This window comes from Argentina silus (genome assembly GCF_951799395.1).
Source record: "Argentina silus genome assembly, chromosome: 18".
In the NCBI taxonomy this organism is placed as follows: domain Eukaryota; kingdom Metazoa; phylum Chordata; class Actinopteri; order Argentiniformes; family Argentinidae; genus Argentina; species Argentina silus.
Genome location: NC_139672.1, coordinates 11,933,669 through 11,958,564, shown reverse-complemented (window position 1 = coordinate 11,958,564; position 24,896 = coordinate 11,933,669). Strand labels below are relative to the sequence as shown.

The window sequence follows — 24,896 nt, the reverse complement described above, 5'->3', positions numbered from 1 at the left end:
TGAGACAAAGGTCTGTCGCGGTGGTAAGTATAGTACATTTAACACTAGCACTCCATAAGTACTGCATGACCATGAGAAACTAGCGTCTACCTTACTGACAGGAGCCAAAGGTTCCACTATAGATTGAAGACCCATCTCTTCAGGCTACATCTTAACGATCCCTCCTAAAGACCTCTTCATCCCCACTATCCCCCGGTTCAAGTTTCTCTCCTGTTAAAAAAAACTAAAAAACTAAAAAAACAACAACACATTCCTTCTTCTAGCATTGTGACTGCCTATGGCCCCCTGGTCCGAGCATTGATTACTTTATCTTATGATGAGTGACAGATAGATGATTCACTTACTTAAACAAATGTATTTGTTGTAAGTCGCTTTGGATAAAGGCGTCTGCTAAATGCCATAAATGTAAATGTAAATGTAAATGTAAAGACAGGCAAGAGACTCACTATTGGTGGGGACTCGGGTGTGCTCATTACTTGACCTCTCTCTTACTCTGGCTGGGATGGTAGCTACTGTCTGTGATCAACTAAAGACTGAGTTGGGAGCAGAGAACAGTGAACTTGACAGTGACAGTTAATGACTTAATGAGTTAAACATGTGGTGCTCTGAAACAGGCCCATAAGAGAGTGATGTCACGAGTGATGTCACGAGTGATGTCACAAGTGATGTCACAAGTGATGCAAACAGAAGAGAGAAAAGAGGTCACAGGTGACAGGACTGTCATGTGTCAACTTTTTTTATTATGCATCACCACCATGCAAAACCACTGATATGAACTAGCTCAAAAAAATCATACTAGATATATTTCACACATTTATGATTTTTAGATTGGCTTGCCACTTCTAAAGCGACTGGGTAACATTTTACACACACTGAGCAAGGACATTGAGTGTGTGCGTGGGTGTCTTTTGTGTATGTGAGAGATTTGTGTGTGCGAGTAGAAAAACGCCAACAATTTGGTAAGAACATTGAAATGAAAACGGAGCTTCAAAATCTATGTAAATGAGCAAACATTGATTCGGAAATCTTTGAATTTGGAGCACAATTAATCACGTTATCAATTCTATGTTCAATATCTGTACTCCCTACTGTATGTCATTTTCATCAATGTCATCATATCTTCAAAACTCAATCTAATAAAGAATGACTTCAACTAACCCTTAATCAACACTTTTAGGTTGTACACAGTAGCTACAGTATTTGCCAAATGCACACACAGTAACATTATTTCTGTGCCTCATAATGGTGTCTTCCATAATGCTATTAACTAGGCAGTTTTAACTGAGTAAAATACACTTTGAATAATTAGATGAGATTAATTAATTTAGTGAAAAATTTACTTCGGCAGAACAGGATCCGTGTTAGCTACATATTGCATTGTGAGTTTAACCAATCCCATCAAGAAATCATATCAGCTGATCAAGGCAGTGCACATGATTTAAGATATGTATCAAATCAAATAAACTGATAAGTAATAAAATACTCTGATAAGTCACTCATTCAATCTGTTTAAAAGAAAAGCTGAAGGTCAAACAACAAATACAAAAGCCACACAACACCAGCAGTAAGAAATCCTTGGACTGACGGTCAAACCTGGTCACGGTGGTCAGTGATACAGTAACCTCTGGGTTATCGTTGTGTCTCAGTTAACAGATTCACCAACTTTTATTTGGATAAACAGAAATCTCACCATCGACGACCAGGTTAATCCACCAAATACCTATACACTTGCACAATTCATACTAATTCGTACCAAAAAATAGTATGATTAAAATCAAACCAAAAGTCATCGGATTGTATGGCACCGGTGGTGTAATAGACAGCTTTGTTGTTCATAATCTCTCTGTATCGGTTCACAGTATTCACTTAAATACGCTGTTGAATTAAAAAATAGAGCTTTACATAATATAGCTATGTATTCTATTGTTGGTTTGAGCAGTGTTCTAAAAATTTGATCCTTCGTGTCATGCGTCATGTATGGCCCATCTCTTCACAACGTTTTCTGTCACCATCTTCCAGTGTTTTCTACTTTTGTTGCTTTTCATATTGCTGACCTGTTAAGAGAGTGGTAACAAGGTTAATATTCCGTTCATTTGAGTTTGGGGATAAAATAAACCATAGTGAGAAATTAATGCATTGAATGAAATAAGACACATTCAATGAAAACAATATGAATATTTGAGGGGACACTCCGGTGTCCAGCATTTATCCACCTCTTTTTCTACCACTACACCCCTAGTGTAAACATATAGGATCTATTGAAACCACAATTTGGAACGGTATGGCCATAGTCTGGTCTCTTGTTAAATCAGATACAGGTGTGAAAGCGACAATCCTAATTGGTCCTCTGTGGCTCAGTTGGTAGAGCATGGCGCAAACAACGCTTAGGTTGTGGGTTTGATTCCTGCTGGGACCATGTATACTGAAATGTATGCACTCACTGTGTATAGTCTGTAAGTCGCTTTGGATAAAAGCGTCAGCTAAATGGCATATATTATATTATTATTATATAATTGCAACCAATATTCTCCCTGCGACTAGAGCATCAACTAGTGTACAGTTAGGGCTAATCTCTTCATTAGATAATCCAGTTGCTAGCAAACATTTGCAAGCAACATGCCCCTCCAGTGGACGCTCTAACAGATCTAATGGTAATTCTGCTTTTCGACACGACTAAGCGTGCCTTTCATCACATTTGGAGAAAATCCTTATTCAAGATAATTAGGATAAGGATAACAATTTACAATTTCATCTTTATTTTTGGACATTGAACATTTTAACATTTTAACAAAATTGCTCTGCAATTTCAATTCACTTAATATTAACAACACTGAAAAAAGCAGCTAAATTTGGGCTGCTTTTTGGCTGCGAGTGAATTCTATTTCGCACACAGCTGATGGTCATCTCTAGCTGTTCTCCCACGTGATCCCTTTTCTCCCTGGATTACCTAACCAGAAAACACTCAGCTAATTGGCAAGTCCCATTGTTTGGTTTCAAGTGGCCCATGTACAGTACCTACATGCGCGACAGATCATAGAGACATGAAGCTCTTACCTGGAAACTGGCTAAACACGGTCACTGCTGCAACGTCACCTGTACGACAACGCCACAAACAGAAACAAAACAAAGAGTGAGGAATTCTGTTTTACAGTGTGTGAAGAATCATACACACAAATGTAATAATAAGCTGTGAAAACATAGCTCACCATACGGGCTTTCTCCTGCTCCTGTCTGTGTTTCAGTAGTTCCTCCATCTTCAGCTCATCCTCCAGCTGCTGTACCAGGTCATTCTCATAGCTCTCCTCCTCAACACCAGTGGTCCTGTCGGTGGAGGGGGTGGGAGAGGGGGTGTGGGGGGGGGGGGCAGAAGCGTCAAGGTTAGAGATGCCAGCCAGTAACCGGGAGGTTGATGGCTCTATCTCCAGTGCCAACGCTACTGAGCCGTTGGTGTGAGCAGGTGACTGGAGGGTTGCTGGCATCACATCTAAAGTGTCTACCGCTGCCGATGAGCCCTTAAGCAAGGTACTTAACCTCTAATTCTGAATTTTGCCAGGAAAAACTAAGGGCTCTACCCTTACCCCATTGCTTTTCATGCAGATTCCCACAGTGCATTACACACAGTGCATAGGTACCGTGGTTTAGCGGTCATCTGTGCTAGGAAGGCCTCTGATCCGGGAGAGACCAGGTCATCCATGTGAGGGCGCCCAAAGTCTGAGTCCAGCATGCTCTCGGTCTCACTTCCCGCCTCTGAAAGAGAGAAACGTGTCTTTAAAAATGTTGCACAATGATGCAGGGTTGATATTCAAAAGACAGATAAGACAAATGGACAACGAGACTACAAACAAAAGTATCACCTGAATTGAGCTCTTTAACCAACGAGGACATTGTGTTGGTGATGGAGTCAGCAGCAACAAGGAGGTCGTTTCTCAAGTTCCTCCTGGGGCCTTGGGAATAGAGCGCAGAAATTCATTGGTTAATAAATCCACTACTGTTAATCTCCAGTTATGACACCTCCCTTTTTATCAACACTACATCAAACCAAATAGCAGACATGCACAAAGATGGTGTGTGTGTGTGTGTGTGTGTGTGTGTGTGCGTGTGTGTATTACCCTGAGCGAAGGCCTCTTGCACATCCCCTCCCACGCCCATGAGTGAGTCCTGAGGTGTGTGAGTGGGAGTGGTGCCGGCAGACTCTGACTGGGTCGGCATGGGGATGGGCCGGCTCACCGTGTGGCAGGGGGAGGAGCGGGGGGAGCCAGGCCCCTGAGTCTGCAAGAGAGACAGGAAGAGGAGCTAAAGGTTTAGTATCAATTGTTACTCACTTCCTCTTTCTGTGTAGGTGCTCTAGACATACGGAGCGATGAGGAGACAGAGGACTCATGATCAGCCAGTTGTGACCTTTTTCCCTGTATTTTTTAATGATTATTTTCATTAGTTTTTTCCCCCCTAAATGGTGATAAGCTTTATTGGTATGTGGGGTACCTCAGGGAAGGGTTTCCCGGACACAGAAGAATCCTACCTCTGGACTAGACCGCTCTTTAGATGTGGATCCTCCATTGACCTTTAGTTCAGAACTAAACTTAATCTGTGTGCAGGAAACTAGTCTTTAAAGTAAGGATCATGAATGTGCTCTCTCATCACCTCATCACTGCTTAACCTCCAAGAGTTTTCACAGTAAAAAAACAGCCTTACTGCATGTTAATTACACACCAATTCATATTATGAAGCAAAATGTCGTGTTGCAGGACGACTGAGTCTACGGATAGGTCTGTTAAAATACACAACATTTTTCACATGCCAAATGCTTTGTAGGTTTGTTTCCCATTATTTTCCATTATGTCAATATAATCCAAATATTTAACATGCTGTTAGTTGAACAGACTGCAGCTTTTTCAGTTCCCATGAGAACTGAGTCAAAGCACAAAATAACAATAACAACATGTTTAAAGCCACCTAAAATGCTTGCTAGGAATTGTATGAAGACTGTGTGGTGTGTTTTTCTATTTACAGTACTGCACAGTACATAGAATTCCAATGTGATGGAAATGCGGGAATATATTGATCTTCTATTGTCGTAAATGACAGATGGTTCCTTACCTTGAAAGTAGTCTATGGGCCTGAGTTATTTAAATACCCATTACTAAGTTCAGCTAACTTTAGCCACCGCTAACAAAAAACAATAGGAGTGGTTTGGGAACAACCTCAAATGAACTCTCTGACTTGGTTGGAAGTAATTTGGCCACAACTGTTGTCTTTTTTTTTGCTGCGCAATCACTCCCATTATTTTTTGCTAGCGGTGACTAATGTTAGCTAAAGTTAGTGGCTATATAAACAACTCTGAACCATGGATTTCAGTTTCTCCTGGCCCATAGACTGCTTTCAAGGTAAGGAACCATCTGACTATAAGGTGTTAAATAGTGAATCATCCCCTTAATGTCTATAACTACGACTAAAAAGTCTAGAATGACTATTACTTATGCCACACCTTGTTCATCCGTGCTAGGAAGGCCTCTGCCGTATGCTTATGCCACACCTTTGGCTATGAATACATTGTATTTCCTTGGGAAAAAATACTATTCAGGAGAGCTCCACCTTAACATGACATACAAGTGTATCATCCTGTAATACAGAGGTGCCTCACTCATGATCAAAATCAGTGCCTACATGTACTGTAACTGAAGGCTGAATTCATATAGAGACTGTTCTATCTCTACTGTATGGCCTAACACATGTCAATATGAAACCATATTTACAAGTTATCCTTTCAGATGAGTGTCAGATCAAATGAGAGACACTGCTCAGGGAAAGAAGCTGTAAGGACAATTTCATATGGAGAGGTGCTCTGATTATCAAACAACAGTCAAACGCTTTTGTACACATAAAATCAGATTAATGTCAAACATTAGGGTTAGCATAATGGAAACATTCCAACAATGCATTCATATGAAGAAAAGTGGAAACTCTCGACATACGGTAACTTCATTTGTGAAGTTACTAAACAGAAATGTTACAATTGGGAGCAAATATGTATGCATTTCGAATTCAAAGTGCAGTGCACTCTAACTGGGCAACTTTATCATGTTGCGCCAGGTACATTTAATCAAATCACATTCAGTTGACCCCAAGTCTCTTCATATATCTTTGTGAGAAGTATTAGTTATTTTCTAGGTGTCACAGACTTACAGCTTGCTTCCGTTCCTCCTCCTGTTGAGAAAAGGCTTATTCATGAAGGACAATCTCCATTTAATGTAAAATTCAATTAGTATGTTGTTGTCTGGAAAACCTGTTGGACAAACATCAGTATTTGCATTTAACTGCATCAAATACTTCAAAGTATGTTGACTTATGCATGATCTAGCTTGTAGTTTGCGCTTAGTTGGGACTATTCCATTGATTTCAATCAAGCAGAGATCATGTATTTGAAAGTATTTATTTTGCATATGTACAATGCCCTGTGTAAGTAATGGGACAGTGAAGTATTTTTTCTGCTTTTGGCTCTGTACTCCAAAAGTTTGGATTTGAAATCAAACATTTACTATGAGGTTAAAGTAGAGATTCTCAGCTTATATGTGAGGGTATTTGTGTACATATTGGTTTCACCATTTAGAAATGACAACACTTTTTATACATAGTCTACCTTTTTCAGGGCACCAAAAGTAATGGGACAATTGGCTTGACAGGTGTTTCTTGTAAGTCAGGTGTGTTCCGTCACATCATTTGTGCAGGCATAAGACAGCTGTCAATGTCTAGGATTGAATCTAGGTTTTGCATTTGCCTTTGGAGTCTGCTATTGATGTCTGTCAACATGAGGACCAAAGAGGTGTCAAAGAAAGTCAAGGAAGCCATTTTTAGGCTGGGATAATCTGAAAATCTGATCAGAAACACAGCCAAAATTAGGCTTGCCAAAACCAACAGTTACAACAATGGAACCTCATTCAAACGAAAGAAAAGCACTGGTGAGCTCAACAATCGCAAACAGGCTCTTAGGCCAAGGAAGACTTAGTGGATGACCGAAGAATGCTCACCATAATTAAGAAAACCCTCAAAACAACTGTTCCACAGATCAGGAACACTCTCTAAGTGGTAGGCTTGAATGTGTCTACCATTCACAGAATATGTCACCAGCTGAACTACAGAGGCTTCACTGCAAGGTGCAAACCACTAGTTATCCTCAAAAAGGAGGATGGTCATGTTCCACTTTGCTAAAAAGTACCTAAAAAGCCTGGAGAGGACTGGAAAAAAAGTATTGTGGCCAGAGTGATTGCAAGAGGAAAGTTTGGAGAAAAAAGGATAAGCCCAAGATTTACAGGTCACAGAATTTAGGCAGTTATTGCATGCAAAGGATTGGGACCAAATACTAAACATGAGTGCTTAATTTGGACATTATATTAATCTGTCCCATTACTTTTGGTGCCCTGAAATAGGGGGACTATGTATACAAAGTGATGTGATTTCTGAATGGACAACCTACGTATAAGTAGCCAACCAGTGAAAGTGGAGAAAGTACCCCCTCTAGTGGTGACATAATAAACAGCACCAATATTTCTGATGTTCTACTCTTCTCCTTTAGCATTTATACTGTGTGTGTGTGTGTGTGTGTGTGTGTGTGTGTGTGTGTGTGTGTGTGTGTGTGTGTGTGTGTGTGTGTGTGTGTGTGTGTGTGTGTGTTTGTGTCACAAGTTATTATTTTTCAGCCCGAACCCGATGGGACCTGATGGATTCAGGCCAGGCTGGGCCTGATTTTCGGACAATTTATTTGGGCCAGACCAGCCACAACAGAGCTGTATTGATTTTATTTTGGGGCCTTATACACACTAGTGTGTGTGTGTGTGTGTGTGTGTGTGTGTGTGTGTGTGTGTGTGTGTGTGTGTGTGTGTGTGTGTTCCTTATGTACCTTCAGGAGCATCATGAGTTGCTCCAGCTGCACCATGAGTTCCCTGCGACTCTCCTGCAGAGCAGACATTCTTTGCTCTAGCTCGTCTTTGCGTTGCCTGATAGCAAACAAAAAATAAATAACAAAAATACATACACAGTACACATTAAATGACACACAGAATCATTATTACTGGGAATAATAATAGTTGGAATACGGAAACATCAAAGGTGGCTACTTTGAAGAATCTAAAATATAAAACATATTCTGGTTTGTTTAACACTTTTTTGTTTACTACATAATTCCATATGTGTTCCTTCCTAGTTTTGATGTCTTCAATATTAATCTACAATGTAGAAAATAATAACAAATAAAGAAAAACCATTGAATGAGAAGGTGTGTCCAAGCTTTTGACTGGTACTGTATATATATTGCTATCCATGTAACGTGGGGCTACCTGAGAAGCCGGAGCTCAGCCAGCAGAGTGGGGTTCTGTTGGGCCTTGTCGGGGGGCGGCTGGGAGGCCTGCTCATGCTGCAGTCGCAGACGCTGGATCTCCTGCAGGATCTCTCTGTGATCAACACACACACACACACACACACACACACACACACACGCACACACACACACACACACACGCACGCACACACACACACACACACACACACGCACACATACACACATTTCGTACCTTTACATTTAATACGATTCAAAATGCTGCTGCTATCATGCGAATGTGTCTGCAGCATGTTTGCAGGACTTTCCCCGGGCACAGCTTGTGTATCACGTCCAGAGGCCATCGAGAAAGCACGCAGACTAATATAATAACCCATCACACAATAACCCATCACACAATAACCCATCACACTCAGCTCGTGTCCTTTGGCAAACAGAGGAACAAAGTGGCAAACGGAGAAAGAGGCGAATTAAAGAGGAAACCACCCGTGTCGCCCTGACCTGTTTTTGCTCTCCAGCTCGGCAATGAGCTGCCGCTGTTGCTTGTTGGCGTCCAGAGAGAAGGAGATGTCAGTGGGGACCCTCTGCTGCTGCTGAGCTTGTTGCTGGAACAGAAACACACAGGGGAAATCAAGGCATGCGTTATTTTAAGGGTCTTATTCAGAACGTTTTGTATGTCACATTATTGTGTGTGTTTTTATCGATTATACAAGTGTATTGTGACCATGTGAAATCCCGTAAAGAAACTTGATATCATCTATGAGCTCACACGGGCTGCGGTCAGTTCCTTATACACTAGATGTATTTTCCTTATACTCTAGATATTTCCTTATACAGAACCAGTCAAAGGTTTGGACACACCTTGCCAAGACTGTGCAAAGCTGTCATCAAAGCAAAAGGTGGCTACTTTGAAGAATCTAAAATATAAAACATATTCTGGTTTGTTTAACAGTTTTTTGTTTACTACATAATTCCATAGGTGCTCCTTCATAGTTTTGATGTCTTCAATATGAATCTACAATGTAGGAAATAATAAAAAATAAAGAAAAATCATTGAATGAGAAGGTGTGTCCAAACTTTTGACTGGTACTGTGTACTTTATGTCCTAGTACAGTATATGCTACAGTACAGTGTAGCTGTCTACCACTACTGTCTCCAATCTAGTGAGCAACGCAGCAGTCACATCAGCAACGATAGCAAACACAAATGGGAAATGGTGAGTTCAAATGTCTTCAGGCAAACACAATCGAGCACGGAGAAGTATTTTTTTAATAACATCTTATTTGAACCATAGAGTTATAAACACTAGAGGGCGCACTCGCCTCATTTCACTGTGATTATAAAGGGAGCGCCATGTCGTCAACTTTCTTCATCTTCTGTGATTTAAGTGGGTTGTTCAAATCAAATGTCGGTGATTCGCTACCGCCTGCTGTGCTGGAGTGTTCGCGCAACTCGATTCTCAGGTCAGTCGTTTATTGGCAGCAGTACATGGTGTCAACCACCTGAAAGCCATTTACAATCTGTAGATAAACCCATTGAAGGAGAAGACCATGTGTTGATCCAATTGGCTGACGCCTTCCCAGTTCATAGGAAGTCCCACCCTAGTTGATCACATGGTCATGATCATGCTGTCACAAATGTCACGATTGGGAAAGATAGCCAGTGCCTTCTCTGGTCATACAGTACCAGTCAAAGGTTTGGACGCACCTTCTCATTCAATGGTTTTTCTTTATTTTTTTTATTATTTCCTACATTGTAGATTCATATTGAAGACATCAAAACTATGAAGGAACACATATGGAATTATGTAGTAAACAAAAAAGTGTTCAACAAACCAGAATATGGTTTATATATTAGATTCTTCAAAGTAGCCACTTTTTGCTTTGATGACAGCTTTGCACACTCTTGGCAAGGTGTGTCCAAACTTTTGGACTGGTACTGTGTATCCCAAGTCTGAGTAATCACCGTGGCAACATTGTTAGCGTGTTAGCATGTGTGTCTCACCACGGCTGCGTCCGAGGCCAGTCTTGCAGCGTAGCGGGCGATGAGGCTGTGCTCCTCATCCTGGTGGTTACTGCTCTCCAGCAAACTGCTCGACAGACGGAGAGAGGAGGATTCACACCATGACATCATTGACATACTGTGCGTACTCACTCACCTCAGAAAGGTCAACCACACACAGCCGCCCAAAACTGCAGGAAAATACACTACTGTAGTGTACTGTTGTTTTTTGTGGTAGAATGATTTGATGGGAATTAACTCTGGAAAATGATGTCAACCTGTGTGAAGTTAGTTGTCTGGGTACATGCAAACACTTGTCGGGTAGTTTGAATATTGTAAGTGGTACTGGTTAGGCTTGTCAAACCAGTTGTGACGCTATCCATGAATAATGAATGCAGTATTAAGCTATTAGCTATCGGTTTGTTGATGATTTTCCGACAGAATCATAGCTATAAAGCCAAAAGAAGCTGAACATACACGCTTTCCACACGGAATATACACACTTGGGCACACACACCAGGGGAGGCTGGGGGAGGCAGATATCGGAGGACGGACTCATTATAATGCATGGAATGAGGAACGGTATCAGTGTTTGATACCATTCCTCATTCTGTTCAATGCATAACAATGAGCCCGTCCTCTGATTTCTACCTCCACCAGCCTCCCCTGACACGCGCACACACGCACGCACGCACGCACGCACGCACGCACGCACGCACGCACACACGCACACACGCACACACACACACACACACACACACACACACACAGGGCCATGTCAAGGAATAAACTAATGCTGGAGACATGCAGTTGAGTCTGTAAGTATTCCAGAATGATCTTTCAGAGCAGAAGATACAAACACAGAGTCAACAGAGAGGGAGCAGGAGCGGAGCGGCAAGGACCAAAGCAGATGGAGTCACTACACTCTGTATCCTTACAAAATGGTCTTTTTGGACAGTTAAATTAACCAACTGATTCCAAAGGGATAACTTTGTAAAGGCCTGCGTTTCCTTTCAGAGAATTGAAATACAGCACTGTTGATTTTACAGTGTTTATGTGGACCTCGTGAGAAGGCACTAAAATCCGATGTGTCGGAGTCTTTTAGAAGTCCCTTTGGTTCCAATAGAGAGCGACACACATCAACTCACACAGAGATTCTCTGAAAAGAAAAGGCTACCGGGACGACTTATGACAAAGTCATTGCGGTAGATTGACCAAGCAAAGAAGCCAACACAGCAAATTCTACGCTGTGACAACATACTGTAGGATTACAATTCTGGGGTTATTAAACTAATTTTTACTGTGTGATGAATATGTGTTCCTCTGTAAAGCACTGTAACAATTGCATAAGACAGACAGTGCTGAGTTTGCTTAAAAAACTATTACTAAAGTAGCATTTTCACTATATCTGGCAAAAAGCGGTATTTGTGGCATGAAACATCCCAGTACGTCTCGTAATGGATTACATGTTAACTTTCAAAGTTAATCATTTGTGAATGTTTCATACTAGGGTCAGCTTTCCAGACACACACTTAGCCTAATTCTAGACTAAAGAGTGTCTTCCAAGTGTGATGTAGTCCAGGAGTTGGCTTCATCTGTGTCAGAAAAACCATCCCCAATATCTCCAATCTGGGATTTGTTCTGAGGTAACTTCACTTTACAATTTCCTTATAAATTCCTTAGGAGCTTAGTACTGTACAAGTTTTACCCAAAATATAAGGTTATTTTACTTGTTTGTTAATAATGTCTTTGTAAACAAACAATGTATGACTTTTAAATATGTTTAAAACTATCATTTCAATATCATGGACTGTCAGTCCTTGCATCCTAATCTCTGTCTGTGACATTGAGAGTGGTTTCCCCAGCACCATCTCTCAACTTTCATACCAAAAGAAGTGGCAGGCCAGCCATTAGGCTGAAAAAAATAATTAAGAATTGCACCTTTAATAAGTAGTAATGTATGCAGTATTAGGGCTTTTTAATGTTCCAATTACTACAGCAGGAGAGGGCAAAGCCGGTGGCGGACCGCGAGAATGGCTTCCACTGAGTTTACACCAGACCTGGGTTCAAATAGTATTTTAAATAATTTCAATGACATACTGTCTTTGTGCTTGAAAGTGTTTGCCTGGTGCAATTAAACCAATAGAATAGTTGCAAAAGTGCTAGCCCCGCCCATCTGGCACTCCAGGCAGGCTCAAGCAAATGCTCAAAGTATTTGAAAGGATTTTAAATACTATTTGACCCAGGTCTGGTTTACACACAGAGGAATCCCACTAACCATGTAGGGTTGTTTTGGAGCAGATTCACATACAGTCCAATCAGAACATGTTCATCAGCGAGTCTATCGGCCACATCAAGGCTGTAGTTTAACCTGGAACGGTGTAGGGTTTCAGACACAAAAACACACATTACACAGATGACAACAGAATGAGAGAAGGAGAGAAAGAGAGAGAGAGAGAGAGAGAGAGAGGGGGGGAAAAAACTGGACAAAACAGGTTTGGAGAGAGAATAACTGGTTGTTGTACTGTCGTCATTCGTGAGTCAAAAGAAGACTACAAAGCTTTCAGAGTCAGTCTGATCATTCCCTTGACGTTACTGTAGATGAGAAAATGTCAAATTCTGAAAAAAACTGAAGACTATGCATTGTCTTTAATCTAGTATCTCGTATCTAATCTCGTATCTCCTTAGTGCAACCTTGATAGTCAGTGTTTGGGTGTGCAACAGTAGTACTGAGTGAATTAATATCAAATCCTTGATATTCATTCATTTGAATCTCAAACAAGATCAGAAAATCTACAAGATGCAAACAAGATGCAAAGCCTGGTCATGCACTTTGGGGGATCCTGCCTAACAAAGATGCCATGCCATCATGATAGCCAAAATTCATTTAATTTACATCTTATAACATGAATATGCACATATTACATACTCACATTCTAACTACTCCTTCCACCAGAACTCGACCACATTATCAACAGCAAGGAAATACCATAAACAAACATTGTTTTTAAAAAGTGAATGTGGAATCACATTCACTAGGTAAACTCTGGTTTACTGAAACAAGGTTTATGAATGGGGCCAGTATCTCCCCAAATGGGAGCTTTGTCTTTTTCCTCTACATTACCATCAAGTAGGCCTACAGGTGCAGCTTCTTTCCCCAGAGATGATGGAGGAACCACTGACACCACACAACTCTAACTCTGTTAACTCCTCTAACTCCCTAGCTGCAGCTGGTCCAAAAAGCAGCATCACTAACCAGCTGATTTGGAAAAGATATATCTGATCTATCTATAAATTCATGATGAATAGCTACCCATTGAGTCTTGAAGAATATTACTTATAGATGTCTCATGAGATTTATAAAGCTGTCATAACCCAAACATAAACAACAGGAATGTAAACAAACAGTGTATAGCTTCAAAATCTGTTTAAAACCTTCATGATGTCACAGACTGTCAGTCCTTGCATCCAGATTTCTGTCTGTGAATTTGAGAGTCGTAACATTTCTCCAGCACCGTCCGCCAGCTTTATGTACTATAGCTGGGCTGACATGTTGTTGTTTTTAGAATTACAAATTGTGGCTTTAAGGCAGCTTTGCTTGAATATGGGTTGTTGGGAGTGTTTAGCAGTCAAATATGCCAATCATCTTTATTTATGAACTTAACTGAAAACGTATTTACTTTTAAGTTATTTCAGGATATTGAATAGAGTTATCTGACTAATTTATTGATCCTGCTATCTGGAAGAGGCCCCTGGTGTAGCGGAGGTGATTTGGAATCACATTCCGATAATAGTGAGTAGCCTTGCCTGAGTAGCCTCCTCTTGGTCTGATGGGAGACGTTTGGGTATCTCTATCCTAATAAAGCAGAAATAGCCTAAAAATATATATATAAAAAAAAAAAAAAACAGCGATTCACTCTATGTATGTCCCTGTGTCGAAAGCTAAATAACAGAATCCACTGTAGCGATGTCGACACAAGGTCTTTGTTTAGAAACTGCAGCCCGCTCACACCTCTAATTCTAAAATCAGAAAGCATTTTTATCTGAGGAGACTCAATCTTCTTTTTTTACCAGGGCCGAGTTTAGTACCATAAAACCCGTTCTGTGATTTTATTTGCTAATGTGAAAAAAGGTACTCTGTCAATACCGCAGAGCGAATCTGATCCGTGATTCTTAGAATTCCTGCATTGACGGAAAAAAAGAGCCAAAGAAAGAGAGAGTCAAAGAATGTAAAAGTACAGAGAATGCATCTAATTGCTTGTAAGTCATTGGAAGACGCAGAGAGAAAGTGAACTCAAGAGCTTGACCTTCACCCCCCAACACGTTCTAAAACACAAGAGCATAAGGTCAAACTTGAGGGAGACTCTTAACATTAGTGGATTGCAGTTAGTTTCACTGTCCATAGATAATGTCTACGCATGTGAAAAGAATTGTAATAGGTACTCTAAGCTAATGAATGGCCAATGATCTTTACTGGGCATGCATCATCTGGCATCTTTGAAATAGCCTCTGGAGTATTACTATGTAAACCTTCGATAGGGAGTCAGAATAGCCAATGGTTCCATTGGGACAATAAGCGCTCCAATGTACTGTGTGCTCTATTAATAACTATATCTATCTACGTTAGTTCACGCATGCGTTTGAGGCACAAAGCCATTCTGGTAGGCCTACGCCTACTGGTTCACTTACCCCTTGCCTTTCAACAGATCTGGAGCAGCCCTACCCAAGTGTTTCCTTTGCTCAACTTCATTATTCTGGGAATAAGGCAAGCTATTTGCACCAGACAAAAGAGTAAGGAGGTGGGTAAAGAGCCACACACACACACACACGCATATGCATACACACACATACACACACACACACACACACACACACACACACACACACACACACACACTCAAATCTCCGCCATATTCATCTATATACATGTTTTACAATTATAATAATCTATATACAGTAGCATCATTTGTACAGGTGTTTTCGTGGACTTAAGGGGAATTTTGTACTTCTTGCCATTTGTATAAGAACCGTAACTTGAGTCTTTCTCGAAGATCCTGGAAAAGCTCTTATTGAAACCACACACAGTCTACTCACTTTTTAGTAGAGTAAGGGTTCCCTGACGTGGGCATGGAGTGGGAGAACATGTAGTCATTGGTGCTGTTCATTGGTCTGGGTGGCCTGTACAGGAGGAAAAAAAGTTTCCAAAACACGACATGAGTGGCACTTATTTTCAAGAGGAAGAAAGCCACTGTTACACAACTGGGAGTGTGTGTGTGTGTGTGTGTGTGTGTGTGTGTGTGTGTGTGTGTGTGTGTGTGTGTGTGTGTGTGTGTGTGTGTGTGTGTGTGTGTGTGCGTGTGTGTGTGTGTGTGTGTGTGTGTGTGTGTATGTGCGCGTGTGTGTGTGTGTGTGTGTGTGACACAACAAAACACAATGCCCATTTGTCTGATCTAGGTCCCAGCAGAGGACCAAAGGAGCATTGGATGTGCTGAGACACAATTGAGACAGCTTCTGATTGTGTGAATCTTGTCAAGTAAACAATGTCAAGGTGTGGATTACCATCCCAAGGTCATTAACTGTGCCTGATCATTTTGAATGCATGACCTGATGTGGACGGATGCCATATCTAAATCAGAAGTCTATAGTAAAGGGCACACCGGTTGTACTACGGTACATGACAATGGAAACACATTGAGATACCACACATTTTAATTAAACACATTGAAATAACCTTTAGTTATCCAGGTTAGTCTGATTGAGATAAAATCTCTTTTACAAGAGATAGCTTGTCGAGGAAAGCAGCAGGGAAGAACTAGGGATGTACATTATTAACTACATTAATTCACTCTTTAATGAATTCACCCTTAAGGATCAGTGTAAATATGATGTCTCTGTCCTCAGTACTGCTAAACAATTAAAAACAGCTAATGTTGCTAATAGCCTAGATTACACTAGCTTCTCTAGTATAGTTTTGTTCATCTAATCAAATGTTAGATCCTTCTATTCTGGATTTTCTAGCAAATATTGAAAGAAAACTTACCAAGTGTCACTATTTTGCAGCAAGAAAAGAACAAAAACATTTGTTACAACAACAGCCCCTTGCATTACGATTGCTACAGTATATGTAGTGTTACAACTGAATATTCACCTCAACATGAACATGGTTTAGAATGATGAAATGAATATTTGCCTCAGCCATTCAGATAAATTGCCACCCTTTATTACAGATTGGACATTTGGCACCCTGAACTACAATGTATCAAATATACTATAGCTCCACAATGGCATAGGCAAATTTGAGTATTACTGGTAGTAAAAAAAAAACATATTAAACATTTTTTTTACAGACATAATTCCAAAGATTCATTATTGCTAAACAAGAGGAATAACATTTTTCTGTTATCCTGGAAACCTTCTACAGTATCTGCAACTGATCGAATAGTAGTCTTCTTATTTATTTTAGACCTCACCTACAGTAGCCTACAGTAAGCTTACTGTCATTGTTGATTTCCAGAGGACCAACAAGACAGAGGAAAGAAGAACAGCTGCTAGACGTATCGTGGTCATTCCTGAGGCTACACTTAAGCGCCATTGATCATGTCCGTCCAAAGACTGATTGATTGTGATTACTAGAGAGTTAGAGGCATGCACCAAGCAATAACCCTATTTCACAATCAAGTCGCAGTGTAAACAAATCGCTTTTTAGAGGGGGGAAATGCCGATAACTACATAGATAAAATGAGATATTACCTTTGGAAAAGGCCAAAACGGAACTGTTTTGGTCTGTTTTTGTTGCTGTGATCGTACAATCTATAAATTCATGTTTTCTGGTTTATCTCAGAGAAGTCTCGCTTGCAATTACATCTCAAAATCTCTATCGAATTGAAGGGCATTTACCCCCCTCTCATGCACTCGATATAACTTCCTGTTTACATGATTGTTTCATAGTGTAATAGGGTAATTATAAAACCATGTATGTGGATAGACAGAAATTCATCTCGTATGGGCTCTTTACTTGTGAGGCTGGATGGACATGAAATTGATTTTCAAGGATGACTGCGGCCTTGAATTCACGTGTTACTGAATGAAAAAGATACATACACTTGGGCCGTACTTACACAATGTGGGCTAGGTTCAGAGGTTTCTCTGGCATATCGGGGAACATGGGGTGCAGAGGTTCTCTGCTGGCCGCACAGCTGAGGGACTTGCTGAGAGCATTCGAAAGCTTCTTGGCGGGCGATTTCTGAAGAGGAACATAGAGGCTATGTGATTTGGGAGTTTGGAGGGATGACACTGATACATGTTTGTGTATCTTGATCCCTGAATGAAATAAATGCTAAAAGAAATGTTTAAATCTCTTTTGAGTGCAGAGGGTTTTGGAGGGTCATTACGTTAATAGTCTTCCAAATGTGACAGAAGAGTGGACTTCTTAATTAATTGGGTGCATAATCCTACCCCCCATTTCCCGTCCGTATACTTTCTAAGCATCTTCACAAATACGGACTCTCTCAAATACCTGAGGTGAGGATATCACATCACAGACCACAATACACAGTCTCATTTCATCATCCATATAGCACTGCAGAGTAGTGAAGCAGAGGCACAAATGGCTAGCCTGACGCAATTACGTCACATACTTGCACACACACACACACACACACACACACACACACACACACACACACACACACACACATACACAGACACACACACACAGACACAGATGCACACACACACGCACATGCACACCCCCTCCCTTACCCATGACGTATACTCCTTCATTTGGTGCTGGTTGCTATGGGAACCGCTGGCATGCCCCCTCCAGAAGCAGTCCTGACAGAGCTGGTAATTATGACATTGCTGGCAGCGGTACCGGAAGCCCATCATACTCTCACTATGGCAGTAGGAGCACTCGACCGGGTGAAAGACTGCAGGAAGGAGAGGGGGGGTCACACACACACACGCAGATATACACACACAGATGAGCACACACACACACACACACACACACACACACACACACACACACACACGGATACACACACACGGATACACATGCACACACACACAAACACACGTACAGACACACCCATTACCAAAGGTTGTTAATACACAGACAAATCCATATCCTTGTAGGATGTATTCCTACCGTACTGTTTATGAAAACTAGTGAGATGTGATGTGTTGCAGGTCTCAGACAACGCTCTTTTGATTTACATCGAATGTGGGAAGGAGTGCTGTGTTCATTGGGGTGTGTGAGTCTAATTCTGCTCCTTGTCATTCACGGTTTGGCGGGGGGGGGGGTGCATGTGTCTCTGTGTGTATATGTGTGTGTGTGTGTGTGTGTGTGTGTATGTGTGTGTGTGTGTGTGTGTGTGTGTGTGTGTGAGTGTGTGTGTGTGTATGTGTGTGTGTGTGTGTGTGTTTTTGTGTCTGTCTGTCTGTCTGTGTGTGTGTGTGTGTGTGTGCGCATGCGCGTGCGTGCGAGTATGTGACGGACACTGTCGTGACTCAATGTGATGCTGCGAGACCTAAATGACACATCATTCCAGCCCTCTATCCCCACGCATGAGTAAACACGCTGCGCTGCGTCTCACCGTTCTCCACGTTGGCCAGTCGATGCATGAGGGGCAACCACACCAGACACTGAGGGGGAGGATCTGACATCAGTGTATCCAGGAATGTGTTGAGGGCGACCTTTTTCTGTCAACATACAGATGACAGGGTTAGGCCTCCAGTACTCCAGTTAGGCCTTACGGACATTCGTGTGTGTAGTGGTAGGACACAGAATGCTAATATGATGGGACCTTGATTTGCCTACTGTAGCTATACTGTAGGCTATTTTATCTAATGGGCCGGTTTCCCAGACACAGGCAAAAACATTTCTGCAATGTGGATTCTCCATCGAATGGGCAATTTAATCCAAGACATTATCCAAGTCTTATCTGTGTCCAGGATGGAAACCTCCCTGTGTTGTGTGCTGTGTTGAATTCATTGGGACTCTCACCTGCTGGGCAAAGCAGGTTCTTGCAGCTTGCTCGGTATAGCCAAAGGAAGGCCCCTCAAAAACAGTCATTGGTAACTTTAGAACCTCCCTCAGAAATTGGTCAAATTGGGAGTAGACCATTATACCAGCAGGGTCAGATATCTGTGAAAAAATATCTTGGAAAAAACATAGGGGAGCCATCACTACAAAACATGAAATTAATCAATATAATTGTCATTGTTGTCACCATGGTTAGCTAATTGCAGCATTTAGCCAATTATTTGCAACAACAAATCAAAGCTACCTAGCTGGACATTCATATCAATTACTGGATTTCAAAACAAAGGCAAAATAAGTCGCCTTTTTCTCCGTAAGCCCCTGCTGCAGTAGATTTTGTGGATTATGTAATAAACTCTACGCTACAGATTACAAATAATAATACAATAATGACTTCTCCCAGTCTCAGTGAGTGGAGCCTAGGGTTATTTTTCTAGGAGCAATAGCCAAAGCCGAGGCAGACAGAGATATCTAAGGACATCCACGCTGGCCGTGGTACTATTCGTCAAAAATTCCACAGGAGACAATTTTAAATTGGGCAGGATAATGAAGACCTTACTGTAACTCAAAGCTAATTCTGGAGACTGATTTTCTCTGACTAATTTCAATGACATCCTTAAGAAAGATGAACGAGGTAACTTACATCTTAATTTATCCAAAATCTTTCCTCCACAGATGGTTGCCATGGCCATCTTCACCACAAAAACAGATATTTTCCCAAGGCCTTCCCTAAAGGAGGAAACCAGTTTAACGTTGTGGTCCTCGTATTCATTTACGTGAAGGTCAGTCCACATCTCTCGGTACTGTGTAAGAGGTGTATAAACGTATATATATATATATATATATATATATATATATATATATATTTCTAACAACATGCATGTTCAACCAAAAAGACAATTACGTTTCTTTGACATCATCGTGACCTTGTGATCATGTACTTTGTCTTGGCTTTTATTGCACAAGATGCATCACTTGGCACAAGACCACTATGGCGTGACATCGTTAAAACAACAGTCTGTGACTTTAATTGTCCCGTGAGAGACTGCGGAGACACTGCCGTCAGACTTTGACATGTCACTTCAGAACATCAGTGAAAAAAAAAAAACTAAAAACGGCCCGGTGACCGTCACAGTGATGAGATGCAACTGAGCTGGTTGGGTGAACCATGTGATGAACAGCCTTAACTGAGACTTGAATACTTGCATTAGGGTTAGGGTTAGGCCTAAGCTTTAGCTCAGTGGGCTAACACAGTCTTGCAGCATGCCCCCCCCCCCCCCCCCCCCCCCCCCCCCCCCCCCCCCCCCGTCACAGAGGTACTCACGTGTCATAGGCGGAGAGCAGGAAGTTGAGCAGCAGACTGATGGACTGTTCCACGTTGATCTGGTGGGTAGTGGGCATGCGCTTGTTGAGCTGGTAGAAGACGGTGTTGAGTATTGCTTCCAGTCGAGCCACAGTGAACTCCGTGTTGAGGTCCATGGTGTTGAGACCATTCTCGCGGAAAGCCTCGATGACATTCCAGATGTCCACCAAATGTACTGCAAAGGATACGTTTATAGTGTAGACTAGGAAAGCAGACCTGGGTCAAGTACATCTTAAACACTTGAAAATATTTGAGCTGCGCTTGACTCAGCCTGGAGCTTGTACTTTTGGAAAGATTCCATTGGTCCCATTTCAACAGGAAAACTAAGTCAAGTGTTCATCAATTTGACATAATGTATTTGACCTAGGTCTGGAGGAATACTAATTAGTTTTTCTGGATTGCGAAGCTCTGCAATGATCCAACCATAGAGGATATAAAATCATACTTACAATTGCATTTCTTCTGAACAAATCTGAGTTTGCAAGCTGTTCTGTACGTCGACAATCTTATGGAATCCAACTCTTGAGCCCCTGTGCGAGAAATACATTTGTGTGGAAACAAAACACAACTGTCAGTAACGCGGGAATGCTGTTGATGATAGACAGACAGTATGTAGCTGTCTGGGAAAAGTGTGACCTCACACTATGTTCATGGTGAGAATGTTATGAGATTAATCCTAGACCTTGACCTTGACTAAAGACCATGCAAGACAGTGTTCTCAAGAATCCAAAATGCTCTGTATGCAGCCAATCTTTACCATGTTCAGCCTTCATGGAGATACACCTGGTAAATGACATGACATGGCATAGCTAGATATGTAGGTACAAAATGTTGGGTCACACATACATCCATGTTGAGGCTACACACTGTAGTTGTTTAAAAAATAATTTAGGCAAAGTTGTTCAATATTAAGGGTGTTACAGGTTCTTACTGTACATGTGTCGCTTTGCCAAATATGGCATAAGCCATCTAAAACCCTTTTACAGGACATAGCATGATTTATGAAAGCTTCATTAAAACACCACAAAAGTCATCATCATGTGATTATTCAAGGCAGTAAATTGTAGTTTGCAAGAAAGACTACAGGCTTGTACAATCTACAGGCTTGTACGCACAAAACGAATGATAAATTGGGACCACATCAATGGTGAACTGATTTCAAATTTTACGCTATTTTGAGCCTTGAAGGTAGTGATTCCTCTAAAGTGGGACCCCACTTTGAATGTTGGTGTCTTTATGTCTCTGCGCACTTACGCATCTCCGCAAACAGTTGCCTCCTGTCCGCCATGGTGTCACCACTCCACCTACGATCTTCAATCATTCTGATCAGGAGGTCAACAACAAAAAACAACAGAGTTACTATATATGGTTGTGACAGTTTGAGACCAGAAAGCAAAACAAGAACACCTCAATTCACTGTATCCTTGCTTTGATATTGACACCTTTATACCTTATGGATGAATTGCTATATCATGACAAAGTAATTAATTTAAAGTGTTCGGCATCGTGTTGCCTCCCAGGTCAATGAGCATGCAGTACATGGGTATGTTATTACACAGTAAGGCTACTGTTCAGCTGTAGATATCTACCAACATAATACCAAATATATCAATCAAGCTGCACCTACTCCACATCAACAAGTACAATGGGCTAGACATTGTCTAGACATTGCTATGTATTTGACACCAATACTGTATCTACATTACAACGGTGTGCCAGATCCACTTGGTTATCAGCTGTGCTCTCTACATATCACCTTCCACTTGGTGTCCCCATCCACTCATTATTACCACAGTTCACTTAACAGTCTGTAAGCTTTCCCCAAGACATAGATAGTACCTACTGTACACAATACAGGACATGTACTGTATGCATTAACTAAGCATTATCCGTGCTATAACACTGCTATAAATAACTATTTTCCCCATCAACTTTTGACAACCTAACACACATTTTGAGAGTACAAAGAGAATAAAGATGAGAAATAATACACACAACATTTAGTACCTGTACCTGGTGACCGACTTGAGACTATGAATAATGGATGTGTGAAAACACAAGTCGGTCCGAATGGACCCTACGGGCCACTGTAAAACTTGAGTGAGACAAGGGCAAGTTTTTCACTGGAGCAGAGTGGCAGAGAGAATGCTCCCAGTCACACCATGCCTCGCTGCACGCTGTCCAAGGCAATCTAATACCTAGTCATGTGGTTTGTTGCCATGGCAGCAAAGAACCTAGTCGCTCCATTCCTAAAAACAAGGTGCAACACCCCCAACACACAACCCCCCCTCCCCCCCCGCCATCCTCATTATAGGGGACCAAAGTTTTCAGAGCAAAGTTTTTTTTGTTTTTTTTCTCCACCAGGCCATCATTAAACTGTTAGGCATGAAATTTGGCACAATCATTGTTTGATTCAAGCTATGGATTTGAACACACTTTAATAACAACTATGAGCAGATTGTGTACATGTTGTGCACTTGAATAGAGATTGCAACCATTAAATATGGTTAGAGAGGAAAATACACAATTGTGGCCTCGAATTACATGTACAACTTCCAGTACGAAATGTACTCATTCAAATGTTAGGCTTAATCAAGGTACTGTATACAAAATGACACCTGTTTCTGCATCTAAAGGTTAGGTTAGACACAGCCCACATCTCTGCAGTGTTGCAGCTGATCAAATTGGACTAAGCACCGACATCACCCCTAGACACAGACTTCACACAATAAAGGTTATTGTAGAATCTGTCCACAATGTCCCATTTGAGTGGTAGTACAACAGTAAGTTCATATAAACATGCACACAACTTTTAGTAAATGATTCATTAGACATCATAGTGCAATCTAGTGGAGTGCAAAGCAGTGCAAAAAAAACCATCAGGAGCTAACTAGTAATAACATTCTATATACTATAGTAATAAACTACTATACTATATTATTCTATACTATACAGTATGCCCCTGTTAATTTAAAAAAGAAACAGAGCCAGGAAATTATGCCAAGTATTTGACCTTACCATGGCTATTTTCAATCTGTGAAATAGCAAAGATTGATACGAACTAGAATCCCCTTGATGAAAAACCACTAAACAGCACATATCACAGGATAACAAAAAGAGCACTTGTCCAGAATATCAACGTACCCTTCGGAGTGCACCATGGTCCTCTTATTCCCTTCTCTTTGTTAGTGTGTTATTGCAAAAGCATGTCCTTCTGAACAACAACTGTACTACATACAGTATAAAGCCTTCTCTGACAAGCTAACATAACAACAAAAGTAGCAGCCCAGTAGGACAGGGAGAGCTACAGATATCTGAAATTAGAAACTGTCAGGACACAGCTTGTGCTGCCTCTATCTTTAACTTCAAATGAGCAGGCTCCACATTCTTGTACAGCTTTGCTAGCTCTCCAGTTGCAGCCCCTCGAACCTCTCAGTTGGCATCAGACCAGCGAGCGTTACTCTTGCTCTGTGCCGGTGTCACACTCACATTATTAGAAAATAACTGCCCCTTAAACGTACAAATCATTGTCAAACATCAACACGAAGACGACTTGAATGGGCCATGTTGCCAAAACCAAACCGACGCTTGGCAGCAGTGTCTCTCTGCAACAAAACATGATCACATTTATAACTGCGGAAATATGCTCCTACCAGTTATTAACTGTCAGGCATGCAGATCCATTGCCTTATTAGTCTTTTATTTATATTGTGGCTCTATTTTTATCGCAGTTGGAAAGCACAAGAGACTGTGTTTTTAATTTATAGCCTTGAACTACTTGGATCAGCTTGTCATACAGTACTTCTGGACATGAGCAGTTGCTTGAGTTATGACCTGCATTTCCCTTAGCAGACTCATAAGCTATATATTGCAGCTGTTCATGTATTTACTTCCACTGATTGACCCGTGTTATTTTTACATTGTGAGAATATAATTGATACTGGCATCTGATTTCAAACCACAGTATGTCTACTTTGTTTATAAAGTTAACAGTACAGCAATTTGCCAGCAAAAACACCCGTCAAATATTGAAAAAGTATGTTTATAGTATACAGAGAGCCAGCTAATAGTAGTTAAATAGCCAGCTAGTAATAGTACTGAATGTGTAGTCTGGGAGTCTAGTACAATACATTAATCTATTCTGCCTCTGTATTGTGCCA

The 24,896-nt window shown here is 41.1% G+C and overlaps 1 protein-coding gene across 1 annotated transcript; it reads right to left on the bottom strand.

The window, feature by feature from the left end:
* Positions 1–739: 739 nt before the first annotated feature.
* On the bottom strand, positions 740–24,015 carry dtna (dystrobrevin, alpha). The gene is made up of 23 exons (XM_083690583.1): positions 23,881–24,015; positions 21,991–22,058; positions 21,186–21,266; positions 20,698–20,911; positions 20,017–20,102; positions 19,338–19,492; positions 18,928–19,033; positions 18,092–18,258; positions 17,449–17,573; positions 15,425–15,508; positions 15,020–15,100; positions 12,609–12,701; positions 10,334–10,418; positions 8,831–8,934; positions 8,331–8,444; positions 7,895–7,991; positions 6,184–6,204; positions 4,110–4,269; positions 3,855–3,944; positions 3,633–3,747; positions 3,207–3,321; positions 3,055–3,093; positions 740–2,054 (listed from the first exon to the last, which is right to left on the bottom strand). Exons 1-22 carry the CDS (start codon positions 23,895–23,897, stop codon positions 3,076–3,078), a joined length of 2,196 nt encoding a protein of 731 aa, XP_083546709.1. The 5' UTR covers positions 23,898–24,015; the 3' UTR covers positions 740–2,054; positions 3,055–3,075.
* Positions 24,016–24,896: the final 881 nt, after the last annotated feature.

Excerpts from the sequence above, each read along its gene's own strand:
- dtna (XM_083690583.1), bottom strand. Across the intron at positions 15,509-17,448 it reads CTGAACCTAGCCCACATTGT|GCCACCCAGACCAATGAACA; the intron begins GTAAGTACGGCC and ends CCTCCTGTACAG. Across the intron at positions 10,419-12,608 it reads CTCCAAAACAACCCTACATG|TTTGCTGGAGAGCAGTAACC; the intron begins GTTAGTGGGATT and ends TCTGTCGAGCAG.